This window comes from Lacerta agilis, chromosome 6 (assembly GCF_009819535.1).
Source record: "Lacerta agilis isolate rLacAgi1 chromosome 6, rLacAgi1.pri, whole genome shotgun sequence".
Lineage (NCBI taxonomy): Eukaryota > Metazoa > Chordata > Lepidosauria > Squamata > Lacertidae > Lacerta > Lacerta agilis.
In genome coordinates this window covers 18,693,943-18,709,043 of record NC_046317.1, presented here as the reverse complement: position 1 = coordinate 18,709,043, position 15,101 = coordinate 18,693,943, and the positions used below count along the sequence as shown (strand labels likewise).

At 42.1% G+C, this 15,101-nt stretch overlaps 1 protein-coding gene across 1 annotated transcript in view; it reads right to left on the bottom strand.

Moving 5' to 3' along the window:
• COL11A1 (collagen type XI alpha 1 chain) overlaps positions 1-15,101 on the bottom strand; it is a 254,149-nt gene that overhangs the window by 119,300 nt on the left and 119,748 nt on the right. The window contains exons 19-26 of the mRNA XM_033151495.1: positions 11,038-11,091; positions 10,883-10,927; positions 9,540-9,593; positions 9,398-9,442; positions 8,602-8,655; positions 8,164-8,208; positions 2,630-2,683; positions 126-170 (exon numbers count right to left, since the gene is read on the bottom strand). Coding sequence (XP_033007386.1) covers positions 126-170; positions 2,630-2,683; positions 8,164-8,208; positions 8,602-8,655; positions 9,398-9,442; positions 9,540-9,593; positions 10,883-10,927; positions 11,038-11,091 — 396 coding nt within the window. The remainder of the gene's footprint in view (positions 1-125; positions 171-2,629; positions 2,684-8,163; positions 8,209-8,601; positions 8,656-9,397; positions 9,443-9,539; positions 9,594-10,882; positions 10,928-11,037; positions 11,092-15,101) is intronic.

The window sequence follows — 15,101 nt, the reverse complement described above, 5'->3', positions numbered from 1 at the left end:
ATCCCGATTTTCAGCGTGTCGACATTTTGTCGTGATCTTTCCTTAAGGCATCATAATATGTTCATTCCATTCTAAATGTTACGAGAATTATCCACAGGCTTATGTCAAGAAAACACAAAACATACCAAGGAACCTTTCTCTCCCGACTGTCCTTCTTTGCCCGGGTGACCCTATGGGCAAAAAAAATATATCGGGGGGGAAACACTTAGTTTGTGAACAATAGCATTTCATTATACAGATTCAATTGAATTTATGCTCTTCTACATATGTACAAATTCAGCCTTCTTCTCAAACTCTCCCATCAGCCCCAGGTATCATGGCCTATAAAGACAGATGATGCAAGCTGGAGTCTAAAAACATCTAGGGGACATTGCATTGGCTGCCCCTGCCCTACAGCATTTTGAAAAGCCTGTGGGAAATGAAGAGATTGATCTGATTACATTGGCAGTATTACGTCTCCTCAGTGCCTTTCCTTGAAATGATGAATCACTAGCTAGAGTAAAAAGACTTTTTTCTTCTCCTGAAGTTGTTTTGTTTTAGGTCCAAAGCACTCTAGGAAAATAATGCAAGAGCATGCAAACCACTCCAGAGTTCCCCCCCATTCAATGCATTTTCTCTGGAAGATGGGAATTGATTATTTTTATCTTGTCACCGAACATTACACTAAGCGCGCCATTAAAGTTATGACACAACAAAATGAAAACAAACAGTAATGGAAATATTTTATAGCATGTGGAAATCAATAGCCAGAAGGCTTTTTCCAGTTGGGCAAAATCCACATGCTGTTGAAGGGCATAATAAATCTTTAGCGTCAGCGTCCATATAGCCATCTTCAAAATATCAGAATAATTATTAGCTTTATGTGACTCAGACACTCACAGCTGCCTATGGATGCTTTCTCAGTTCAATCCGCTCCTTTCCTTTACTCTAATATATATGTTGCATCACCTCTCGTGTCCTTCAAATCCCCTCAAAATCTCATTCAGCCCATAAAAGCAGCAACAAAAGCACAGGTAACCTTCAGATTTAGGGTGCAACCCTAAACATACTTACCTGGGAATAAGTCCCATTGAATTTCAGAAGAGAAATGCATTGGAATGCACTGGTTAAGTTTTACATTTACAGTCATACCTCGTGTTACATTTGCTTTATGTTGTGGCTTTTCAGGTTATGAATGCGGCAACCCCAGAAGTGTTTACTTTTGGGTTCGCCGTGTGTACACACGCAGAAGCAATCTGCGCGCTTCTTGCATGTGCAGAAGCGATCTGCGTGCTTCGCGCATGTGCAGTAGAGCCACTCTACTTACAGACTTTTTGGGGTGCGAATGGCACCCTGAAACGGATAGCGTTCATAAGTAGAGGTACCACTGTATTCAATTTATGCATTGCTTGCCACTAACAAAAAAAGTCCCAAAGCGTGCTTTACAATCAGAGTTGAAAATACAACAAAAATCCCATAAATATTATTTAAAACTGACTTAACAATACAGCATCACATTAAATGCCTGGCGAAACAAAAAAAACAAAAAAAAAGGATTTGCCTGGCACTGAAATGATGACAAAGTTGTCACCCAGGAAAAGCGGTCCATAAACTGTTGTTCTTCCTCCCCAAGGAACTTTTGGAACTAGAGTTTCCTGAGGGGCTAGGAATCTGTAGCAAAGAATTCTCAACACACCTAATCAGGGGTGGACTTTGGTAATATGGCTCCCAAAGCAAGGACAAAAACTGGTGTCCCCCTGCCAAACATTTCTTGTTTTCACAAGTCCACTTGCTCCCTACCGGGCACACAGTGCTGAGGTCTGCCCCGCCGCAGGGATTCGAACCGCCGACCTTCTGACCGGCAAGCCCAAGGGGCTCAGTGGTTTAGACAACTAAACTGGTGCATACTGCATTGTAGCACAGAAAAAAATAATTCTGGCATACCTGCGTGTCACACATATTATAAAGATGGAAGGTTTTAAACAAACAAACAAACAAACAAACAAACAACAGCCTCCATATCTATCCAATTTAATGACCACTTTGTGTTTTATGAAGGTGCATTGACCCACGAGAATTTTTACTACATTGTATATGCTTGTCAACATTTAAAGGTGTGGAAAGACACTTCACTGTGATTGGCTCATTTTCATCATTCCAATTTAACATTTCTCATGTTTCGGATCGTGACATGAAAGCAATCGTGAGCACCAGAAAGTTAAAGCTACACCCTCCTCCCTGCAATAAGAAATCCGGTGAACTAATTCTGCCAACAGAGCTAAAATCCACAATTAATTGAAACGACAGCTCTATCCTAACAATTCCATCATGTTCATTTCCGACTGTTTGCATCTGTGCAAGAGAAAACAGGTTAGACACCTAAATGCTTTCCCTTTCTTATTTTTTTTTTTAAAGAATAAGTATCACTGCAATTTCTTATCTGCTGTTTCAGTGGCTCCTTTTGAAAATTAAAGCCCCTGATGAGAAACATGAATCAAGTTCAAATAATAAAACTGGGTATGTTTTACAAGGTCTGCTCCAGCTATCAGTGCTGCAATTTCCTTGCTGAAATTCAGGAACATGGAACCGTGAAGTGATTTATATATGAAAATAATTGAAATAAAAATGGGCAAAACTTTATTCCACTTACGGGAGGGCCATCAGCACCAGCAAGTCCTGCAAGCCCAGGCTTGCCCGGAGGTCCCTGGAGAGAGATGAAAACACATTTTTGAGAAGGCAATCAACAGATAAGGCATCTTGGGCTTCAAATGTCTAAAAGCCAAAGGATTACTTATGAATGAAGCAGAAATGTGATCCGTAAGCAGGAAATGAGATAACGCTCCCAAATTCAAACCGAGCAAAATGCAATCTGAATGCGCCACCCAAGTAAAAGCAACCTTATTACATTTACTTTTATTTATTCGTTCCAGAATTTGTATCCCACTCTTCTTTTCCAAATGGAAACGTTGAAACGTCGGTAAATGTCAGTGTTCACATGTGAGTGCTAACAATCCCAGAGACATTCCCGTGACTGTCTGAAAGCAGACATATATATCCAGTCTTCAGATACCTATCAGTGAATGCAGAATATTTCAGGTGTTTTTGTGTTCTCTCTGTGTCAGTTTGTTTGTGGGGTGAGTAGCAATTCCCTTTACCAAGATACATCAAAGCGACTAACATTTAGTCTGAAAAACCATGCACATAAAATCTACAAATAGTTAAGATAACAGAAAAAAAATAGTTGGGAAGCCTGAGAAAAATGCCATGGGGGGGGGGGGAAATCATTTGCATTTGTCTGTGAAATGAATACAGCAAAGGGATCAGAAAGACCTCACTGAAGAGGACATTCATCATTAACAACAATATCAACATCTGTGCATGCAGATCTTAATTTGTGGGAATAGGATAGGATAGGATAATCTTTATTGTCACTGTCCAATGCAGAACAACGAAATTGCACATCTACATCAAACTTACAACCTGCTCTCCCCACCCATCCCACCTCTGCATAACAACCCCCTAAAAACTCTGATACCTCCCCTAATTTACCCCTAAAACTCTGATACCCCATATGTGAGTACAGACCCTCCCTCACAGACTGCCTTTCATTGCATTCAGAACAGAAATCGCTCTTGGGAAGAAGCTATTTCTCAGGCGGCTGGTCCTGGTCTTTATGACCCTATACCTCCTTCCAGAAGGCAGAAGCTGAAAAAGATCATTTCCGGGGTGCACACTATCCTGCACAATATCTGTTGCTTTCTTATAGCACTTGGAGGGATAAATTTGGTCCAAAGTGGGAAGAGTGCACCCAATTATCCTCTCCGCTGTCTTTACAACCCTGGACACCACTGTTCCTTCCCCAACCGTGCAACTCGCAAACCACACACACAGACCACAGGTTAGTACACTTTCTACAGTGCAGTGGTAAAATGCCCTCAGCAGGTCCTTTGATAGATTGTTTTTCCAGAGGATTCTCAGAAAGTATAGCCTCTGCTGTGCTCTTTTCATCAGATCTTTACTATTTGCTCCCCACGTTAGATCATCTCTCAACTCCGTTCCCAGAAAGCGAAACACCGAGACTTGTTCCACACACTTCCCCTCGATATCAAGTGGTTGAATATTCCATATATATTGTATATATTTGCAGTTGTGGATTACTTCAGTGACACTGAGGTTGAAAGAAAGTAGAGTCTGGTCCACAAAGTTTGTGCTATAATACATTTGGTAGTCTTTAAGACTATTTGCCTTTGGAGTTGACCAAAGGTGATACCTAGCAATACCCGCAAATAAATTTGAGAGGACTGGAGAGTAATAGTGTAGCCAACTGATTAGATACACTTGTCTGTATGAAAGCTTTCCATGTTCCTGATTTGGCACATGCTGGCAGTGCCTTTACGTTGGAGATCAGGTGTCCTTTTAAACACATTTAGGAAAGAAGAGAGAAAGAGCTGTTCTTCTCAAAGAGCCAGGTGAATTTTAACATGGTGAGCTAGGGGAGCTCAGGGATGGCTGTCTACTGTCTATGGGTTTGATTTGCCCTTCAATGTATAAAAGAAACCTTATTCCGTGGGCCATTTGTAATTATCACAAGACAGAATGTAACTTTTAGAAATCAAATGTTCCCCCATACAGAGTGCCTGGCAAGAGCATGCATGCTAATAAAACTCCCCTCAGGAGACAGAGAAAAAATGGTCCTTGAAATTAAAATGAGTGAATACATGAATGAAGGAATGAAGGCGCAAAAGACTGAAAGTGTAATCCTGAGGATATCTACTCAGAAGTGGGTCCCCTTTCAGTACAATGGGGATTAATCCTCAGTAAGCATAAATATGGTTGCAGTCAGAATTAAGTACAGTGGTAACCTCGGGTTACAGACGCTTCAGGTTACAGACTCCGCTAACCCAGAAACAGTACCTCGGGTTAAGAACTTTGCTTCAGGATGAGAACAGAAATCGCGCGGCAGCAGGAAACCCCATTAGCTAAAGTGGTACCTCAGGTTAAGAACAGTTTCAGGTTAAGAACGGACCTCCGGAACGAATTAAGTTCTTAACCCGAGGTACCACTGTATGTGCCTAGAAAATACTCTCAACTCCAAAATTTCCACCTGCGTTGTAAGAGAGAGTAACAGGAAAAGTGGAAATGCAGTGCCTGGTTAGAGAAGTCCCTTCCAATTCTGCCCCCCCCATTCTAATTTTAAAAAAAGACTCACTAAAACACAAGTCACTTAAGTCTTTAAAAAAATCAGGAGACCCAATTAAAATTAGTAGCCATTAAGCAGCCAAGAAGAAGAAATGTATGCTAGATAACAAGAGATATTTTGGGCTACCTAATATTCTGCCGTGTGTCCTTGCAAGTTTTATCTTCGGCAGTAAGTTACAAAAGTCAACAGGCTCTCAAATATTTTTTTTCTTCTGCTCACACGTTCATTTTGCAAAAATGTTCAGAACTGCCATAGCACAGATGCTAAAGCTAGAATGATATTATGACTTCTTGAAGGAGCGTCTCCACCCCCATTGTTCTACTCGAACACTGAGGTCCCGCGTCGAGGGCCTTCTGGCGGTTGCCTCACTGCGAAGAAGCAGAGTTACAGAGAACCAGGCAGAGGGCCTTCTCGTAGTGGCGCCCACCCTGTGGAACGCCCTTCCATCAGAAGTCAATGAAATAAACAACTATCTGATGTTTAGAAGACATCTGAAGGCAGCCCTGTTTAGGGAAGTTTTTAATGACCGATGCTTTAGTTAACTGATGTGTGTCGGTAAACGAGGGGAATTAAGACTAAGAGAGCTGAGTAGGGGGTGCTCGTGTAATCTCACTGTATACAAGTTGTACAAGTGACAATAAAGTATTTCAATTTCAATTCAATGTAATGTATTTTTAATCTTCTGTTGGAAGCCGCCCACAGTGGCTGGGGAAACCCAGCCAGATGGGCAGGGTATGTATGTATGTATGTATGTATGTATAAATAATATGCAGCAGCTGAAAACAGCATTCTCCATCTTTTTCTCCCTTGCTGATGCTGAAAGTCAAGCAAAATGTGTGATGTAAGGCCCTATTCTGCTTCACTGGCTGCTCCTCGTAAGAGCAAGAAGATGTGATCCAGCCTCATGTATCACCCTACTCATAAACCCAGCATCAGAGCTCAGCATCTTGGGCACCTGTTGAGGCTCATGCCCTAGCAGGGCCTCCGCTGTTGATTTCCAGAGCCTCCTCCTTGTCCTTGCTGTTGCTGTTCATTCACCTGTTTGGCCCTGTCAGGTGCATTAGGTGAATGTTGGCCAATGGTGCACATGTCAAGTTCATATACCCAAGGACCACACAATGACAGGGAAGGAGTTTCCTTAGGCCTTGATGTGTGGTTACAGTGTGTGGCTGGCAACTGGCTCAGGAAATGGGAGAGCTGAAATCCTCCCATCAATGCATTTCCCCGCCTAGACCTCATTGGCTTTGGATAATTTGACTGAATTATTGTGATTGGCAGATGCTATATTTGCTATATTTTAATAAAATTTAACCTATCGCCCATCTTTCTTGTCTTGACTCTTCTTGGGTGTGTTGGCAAAGATCAGTCGTGTTACTGAAACACGGAAAGGAAAATGTTGTGGATATTAGATAAAGATTGGTTAGTATAATGATCCCAAAATTCTCTAGGCTAGTGCTTAATGCATCACTTAACTTAGTTTAAAAATAACTCTGTGATTTCCTGAGGTCTGAAAAGCTTGTCTGGCGATTTGGCTTCATGAGTAGATTGTTGCATATTAATATGATTTTTTTGTAGAAATGTTAAGAAAAATGATGAAAATATGAGTTATATTTACTCTCATATTAAGCTTGATATAGGCAACCTCTTGGCTCCCCCCCATCATGTCTTTTGCAACCTGTTGCTTCCACTTAGCTTAGAGTTTTCGAATCTGCATCTTCCAACCTCATTAGATACCCGCTCATCTACATTTCATCTGCTTTATTCTTATCTCCAGAAAAGTAAAGATCTTTAAGCAAACTTGGAGGAAGGAACTTGCTTAAGCTAGTCTTGTTAAAATTGCTTGCTAGTACAACAATATGTATATGTAGTGGAAATATTTTTGGAGTGTCAAAGCAGTTGTATTGAATGTCATGGCTGGGGAACTCATACCTTATCTAAAGTCATATATTCTGTTTTAAATCTTAGTGTTTAGTTTAGTTAGGAAATGATGACATACAGAGAAACTGGACATGAGAACATTATTTAAGAATAATGGTCCTGTCAGGGAACTGTCCCCGATGCAGCGCAAGGTGGTGGAAGGGCTCTCCGGATGCTACAGAGAGCCCCAGTCCCACCTTGCCAGCAGTACCTCCTCTGGTAGCGAAAAGAGCGGCGAGACGTCCAGCGAGGAGGGGCAGAGTTCACAGGGGAAAGGGAGTAGAGGCTCTGGGGATGCAAGGGAGACCCAACGCTCCCCCAGTCACAAGGGCGACACAGGGGGAACGCAATTTTCGTCGCCCCAAAGACGTCGTGGGGTGAAAAGAAAGGATGGAAGGCGGGGTTTTCGTATACCGAAACTCTTTTGTTGGGGTCAGAACCGGAAGGGGCCATTCCTGGATTCTGATACAGACATAAACTTTTTAGCTCTGCACTGTACATAGTTTGCACAATAAAATCATTAAAGGAAACAGCAGAGTCCTGGCTGCTTACTCATGAGCAAATAACTGAGAACCTTACAGGTCCAATACATTTTTTTTTAAAAAAATTAGAGATTATTCCTAATCTGTACAAATTTGAATGTACTACAGGCAGTTTAGAGGGAAAAAATCAGGAAGCTTTTGACAACTTAGCCAATCATATCATCCTCTCTTCTTAACATTTGGGAAAGATTGTGGTTAAGACTTTGTACCAAACCAAAGGCCTGCTCTTTCAGAATTCTTAGAAAGCTTTTGAAATGTGTTTAATGAGATGTGAGGGACACGTTTCAACCTTTCCCCATGCTGAAGAAACCCACAGGGTGGCATCTAAGTTGTAATCAGTGGACTTAGCCATGATACCACCCCACACTATTTATCAATGAGTTAGGAGATCTTACAGGGACAGTAGCTACATTCAAGACTATTCACAATTCCTATTTGTCACCCATTCTAGCACCCCCACACATGTACATAACCAAGGATAGTTACCCAAATTCAGTGGTAACTCTTCAATGGAATGCTACTTACTTTTTCACCAGGAACGCCAATTGGGCCTTGTGGACCTGGAAGCCCCTATTAAAAAGAACACAGAGCATAAGAAATCAAAGGCAACAATTGTCGTTTTTTGCCAATGTAGATGATTCATTAGGGTTCTTTTCAACAAATCGCCTCTAAAGAAAAAAAGAACCAGAGGGTGCAGAAATTATTTTGAGAACGTTTACACTGGTAATGAATGTGTAATATGATCCAGTTCAGAACCTTCTTGACAGGTGTGTCTGTTCTTGTTGGCATTCAGGGATGAAGAGAGAAGTGTGTGCAAGTTTGTTGTATGTGTGTGTGTGTAGGGGGGATATTTTCATGGTAGTTTATGAAAGCCCTCAAGCAAGAATAAGCTCCCTTCTTGCTCTGTATGTTAACGGGTTTTTTTTAAAAAAGTTTGCAGATTATGGTTTGCTGAGCACTTACTTGTGGACCTGTGATTCCTTGTTGCCCAGGGGGTCCTGGTTCACCTTGAGGTCCCTGTTGTGTAAGAAGTACAGAGAGATAATCTGAATTATGGGTAGGAACCTTTTTCGATGTCATTGTAATTCCACCATCACTTGATAAACTAGTCTATGTGACCTAATTTGAACTTTTGCATGTATTTTCCCTGATGACAACTAGAAAAAAGCATTCATGATCAGTCACTCATTCCATGTTCTCACTTGTACCCCCCAATAAATTCACTGAAGCCTCATAGAGGATCCTCTAAAGACTTGTGCAGAGGACAAAATTAACTTTTTAGCCTGCCATACTCAAGGAATACAAAATTAGGTTTCAGATACTTAAGATGCTAATGTGAGAACAAAGGACAATAGATCCAGAGATGTCAATTTAATTGGTATTGTTTTATGTTGATTTATATTTTCTTGAATATATAACTGTACAAACTGCACACTGCCATGTTATCGTGTATAAAGTAGTGGCATAGAAACACTTACTTTAAAAATGTTAATTTAAAAATACAGTACACATGGAAAGGGGTAGACTGAAGGTGACTTTTTTGAGGGGGGGGACTCCCGACTCCTCTGAATGGAATAGTATGTGGCATGGGGACCTAAAGGGGGAGGAGGGATGACCAAAAATGGCACACACAACTTCCATGAGTGGGAGTGGGATCCAGCCCAATTCATTTAGTTATTTATTGCCATGTCCCTTTGAAAGTTTTATTGCTGTCCCCCCCAATAAACAAACAAACAAACAAATAAATAAATCTACGTACCAAGTTTCCTTTTGGTCCTTGTGGGCCATCAATACCTGAGATTCCCTACAGGAAAGAAGAGAGCAAAAACAATACTTGTCACTGCCACATTTGTGGGGAAATTTGAAATGTAATCTACTGCATTTCTTTATGAACGACATACGGGCTGTCCTGGTGGACCGGGTGTTCCTCTTGGTCCCAGTAACCCTCGTGGACCCTGTGGAAAGAAAAAATAAAACTTAGTCTTTAGTTCACAAAACAGATGGAAAGAAGATATGGCAGAAAGGGGTCTCCAGAAAGGCCAGTGACAGAAAATGGTATGTTGTTTCATACCGCCAGTACTTAAGTCAAATCAGAGTTCAGCTCACCTCTCCTTCCTGTCTCCCACAGTAGAAAGACAGAACTTGGAATGGGGAAAAAGCATCCCGTTTCATCTCAGGTAGGATTCGGTCTTAGTAGCCCATTCCCCCTGCTTTCCCCCTTACAGGACAATGTGCAAATGGCATAGGTGAAACAAGATGGTGCCTAAGTGCCCCATAGGTAAAGGTAAAGGGAACCCTGACCATTAGGTGCAGTCGTGTCCGACTCATCTTGCATTACTGGCCGAGGGAGCCAGCATACAGCTTCCAGGTCATGTGGCCAGTATGACTAAGCCGCTTCTGGCGAACCAGAGCAGCGCACAGAAACGCCGTTTACCTTCCCGCCGGAGAGGTACCTATTTATCTACTTACACTTTGACGTGCTTTCGAACTGCTAGGTGGGCAGGAGATGGGACCGAGCAACGGGAGCTCACCCCATCGCGGGGATTCGAACTGCCAACCTTCTGATCAGCAAGCCCTAGGCTCTGTGGTTTAACCCACAGAGCCACCCACGTCCCTATAGGTGCCCCATAGGGAGTTGTAATTTGGCTTCCCTTCATTTGGTGTACCTGAGGGTTCGGTAACCTGTGGCCCTCCAACCTGTGGGACTGCAACTCCCATCAGCCCCAGACAGCATGGCCAATAGTCCAAACAGCATCTGCAGGGCCACAGGTCCCCAGCCCTGATGTACCTTGACAACATACTGAATGTCTGAAATGGTAGCCTTTTCAAGCTTTGTTTCCATTTCCCATCTATATTTCAAGAGCCAATTCCATTTCTAACTGGAATGATAGCTAGCAATGGTGCTTAAGTGACCATTGTTACCGCATGATAAAAATCTTAACAATGGAAGGACTTAAATTTATACATGTCTGTGAATAAAACACAGGTACATTGGAGACTCCAGAATCAGGACAAATGAGTGTTTTGTTGGTAGTGAAGCAAAAAAGTCACTGTCCGTAGAACAATTTTTACAGACAAAGGCAGTTGCGGGCTGTATTTACCCTGTATATACCCTGGGGTATATTTCATTTAGAATTGGTCTTCAAAGCAGAGAATAGCTTTACAGGGACCAATTGATTAACAAAGGAGAACTTCCTGCAGACTACGCATGGCAAGTACTAAACAATAAGAAAGCTTTGCTTACAGCTTCACCTGGGAGACCTCTTGGTCCAACTTCGCCATCTTCTCCCTGTTGTTATCAGAACAAAATCAAAGGCTCAGTGTGTGGAATAAACACTTTCTTTAAATTTTACTGTGCATGTTAAAAGAATCAGAGAGCAAAAACCATGAGTAACATACTCTCATTCCATCTTCACCGGGAGAACCAGGAGATCCTTGTGGCCCACGATCTCCCTGGAGATAAGAGAAACTATGTTAAAATTTACACTTATTGATTATTACTAATACACACACACACACACACACACACACACACACCGCCTTTTCCCCTGACAGGACTCAAGGCAGCTTACAACTAGAAATTAGAACCATTAAAAATATAGAAAAGCAAAAATTAAAAAAGCAATTAAGCATGGATAGAATTAAAGCTGTATGCACATATAAAATATATTAAAACCACACCAATAATTGCAAATAAAAACAGCACAGCACTAGACCTTTCATCCAAAGCAGTCATTGTTGTTATATTTACTTGTGGGAAAGCTATGGTGGTCTGCTGATGCGTATATAATAGGAAAGGGAGCTCCATGCAAACACTGGAGTTTCACACCAACATGTCACGACACATCTGCACTGAACAGATACTAATTTCTATATCACTCTTCACAGAAGCTTCCATTCAAGACTGGGATTTTAAATGTTGGCCACAATCCAGCATGGAGCTAGCCTATTGAAATAAGTGGGCTGAAGGATTCCTAACTCCGCTCTTGATTGTGGCTTCTGCTGTTCAGATTTGCTGTCGACAAATGAGAATATTGAAAAGACCTCATAATCTTGCCCTGTTTGCTGGCCGTTTTCATGGGTAGCCAGAAATGTGAGAAATTATCTGTATGAGAAGCATTTTCCTGGATATATTAAAGCTGATTTACATACAGAGACCCATCTCTTGAGCCCTTTTGGGGTATTAAAAAACAGCATGTGTGGGGTGGAATAAAGTGTAGGGGTCACATGTTAGCCCCACCCCCAACTTCCTCATGTTCACCCCAACATTTCCATGATGAAATCTCATAATTTGGAAGCTGGGCAACTTGGGCTTCCACTCACAAGAAGGATACTAAGAGTGTTTAGCCAGTCACATTAAGAACCCCCCTTCAGACCTTCTGCTCAATGTGCAAAGATTGGGGGGAGGAGGGGACTAACAAGTGTGAGCCTGCTCCTCCCTCAACACAGACAAATGCCTGAATATAGCTTTGATGACTGCATCATCAAATGATGGCCTGCGCATATGGATGACCAATCACAGACTTGACTCTGCAAATAGAAATTTCAGCATCACCTGACACCATCTGGTTCAAACACGATGTTGTGCTGGCAAGGTGTTGCGGAGCTTCTTCCTGTGTTGGAGACCAGATGAGAAGGTCGTCCAGGTAAGGATAGATATGGATGTCTGGGAGGCTAAGGTGAACCTCCAGGGAAATCATGATATTGGTTAATAGCTGGGGGGAGGCCAGGTCAAATGGGAGGGCCTTGTATTGAAAGTAGCCATGTCCTACTTCAAAACTGATGTATTTGCAATGGGTGAGAGTATGGAGGGTTGTGTCCTGGCGGTTGACTGATGTGAGGAAGTCATTGTGGTGAACCACCTCTCTGACGAAGTGAGGAGACTCCATCCTGAACATTTTGTCGGCTACCCATTGACTCGGGTATTTGAGGTCCAGGACTGCTCCCCAGGAATGCCGTTCCTTCTTCAGCACCACAAATAATTATTTGCCATAGAAAGACCCTTCAGTTTGGTGGCTGCCATGGTGAGCAGGGGTTGGACGCTCTCCCACAAAAGGTGCTGCTTGGTGAGGCAGGTGAAGATCAGTGAGGGTACAAATCTGTGTGGAGGTGGTGAAATCAGTTATATCCAGCAGCACCCCTGGGAGATGGTAGTCAGGATCCAGTGGTCTTTCATTTTCTCTTGCCAAGAGCAGAAGGAGGACTGCAACCTGGCACCCACTTGTTGAATGTTGCTGTCATTTGGGCTGTTGGAGGATCCCAAACTGGGAGGGTCCCAATTTCTTGCAATGCTGGGATTTGAGAAGTAGCAAAGCTTGTTCAAGGAGCACTTTGTTTTGCAGTCACAGTATCTGCCCTGGGGGCAGCAATTCCAAAACTGCTGGTTAGATGGATAAAGGAGAGTAGCAGCACGAGCAATGTTTCCCATCCTGCAGTGTAACCAATACCTATCTCTTCTCCTTTGATTCGGTGAGGATATCTTCAAGGCCTCTTCACCGAATAACTTGCTGCAGTGGGGCCTTGAAGAAGCCATACCGCTGGAAAGCAGTCACTCGGGATGGGGTAGGTGTATATATAGCTAAATTGGAGGGGGCAGAGAAGGCAAGCTCTGGAAGATGGAAAGTAGGGTGAAAAGGTGCTGCTCCAAGAGGAGAGAGGCTCCAGAGAGGGAAAGGAAGAGAAAGGAGAATAAACAGCAGGGGCAAATGGGACAAAAAATAGTCTGAAAATATGAGAGAGCAGGAACCAAAAGTGACATGACTGCTTCGTTCAGGCAGGAGCAAAAAGACTGATTGGGAACTTCCCACTTTCCAAAGACTTTCTTCTCCTTCCTCGTTATCAGGGTGGAGCCTGAGCCCTAACTCAGTGACTCTATGATGCCAGCTGGAAATTGGACTGTGACCACTGTGGGCTCCTATTTCAAAAATGTGTCTATAAGAGTGTAATCATGGATGTTTTCCTATCAGCTCCCTTATAAGAAAATATAACTAGTGTATAGAACCATTTAGTTCCTACTTCCCAACCCCACCTTTTATCCGGCTCAATTCAGAGTTAAATCCTCTGCCAAGCATTGTATTGCAAATGGATCTTGAATTCAGAGTTTGTGGTAGGACACTCGATTTCAACTGAAGTGCAATCTTTGTGTTCTATTATGAAACAATGGCTGTCATTCTTTTTGCATTTGAAATGCTCTGGTTTAAAAATAACTCTATCACGAATCGAGAGGAATGTGTCAGAAGTCCTTACTGCAAGGTATTATTAATGTTAATGGTTCCATATTTGTATAAGAAACATGCCAGCAACATCCAAGACTTTGAGAAAGAGAAAGTGAGGTAAAGTTGCTTTCATCTCACACCTAAAGGTCACAAAAATATTTCTCCACAGATTCACCACAGATTCCCCCCCTCCCAAAGACATTTTGAAAAGGTTTACTAAGCCATAGAGTAGCACATGCCATATGTACACCTAGTGCTGAATTCACAGTGCCCTCTGCTGGTCACCCACATTGTTGATTTTATCTTCAAAAATGCGTATTTCTCAACTGCCGAATTTTCTGTATTTCATGTACCCCATATTTGGGAGTCACTGAAACATAAAGTTTTCATTGCTAAACGTTTAACACATTGGTATGGAGAATGATATTGCGAATCTCTAGCACCGTCCATAAAGCGAAACACACTTAAGCTGCAACACTTTTTCTCTTTTACTAATATTGTAAATAAAATGTCTGATTTTTCATGCTGAAAAGGTGCACTCTTTTGTGAGAGGATAATGGTTTGCCAGATACAAATGTTCCTTGTTAAAATAAAATAAAAATGATTTTCTTTGAATGCGTGTCTTTCAGTGTCGCTTCCCACCATGCGCTGCTCTTCATCCTCCACTGGCAACATGTATCATCTAATCATGAAAATTCACACTCTGAAAATTCACAAGGACTATATCTTTTGATAGTTTTCCATCAAGAACTTGACACAGTGGAGTAGTGCATCACATCACTTCATCAGTTAACATAGTGATACGGATCTACTTCGCCAATAAGGTGTGACTTAGGTTTGGCCTATTTTTGCTCACAGAAAATACTGTGCAGTGAAGCATTGGGCCAGAAGTATTTTGAGATGAGTGTGAAATGTATCTCAAAGGTAGAAATTTGACAGCAATAGTGAAAGCAAATTAAAAAATGGGTATGTACTTTTAGAGCAATTTTAACCACATAGGTATGCCCTTGTTTCACCATGCTATTTTGTCCTTGAAAAAAAACAAATTTTAGGAATGAAGCCCTGTATGCCAAATTATCAGTTACACCAGAGAATTGAACTGGGAAATTCATAGTGTTCGCCCCAGGCTAGGAAGCCGCATATACTTTCAGTCGTAGAGCTCCCTTCAGTCAAATAAATAGGGGTGTGCAAGATGAGCCCCTGTGATTGGCTGGCCGTATGACGCTTCTGGATTGGCTAAGATGCGAA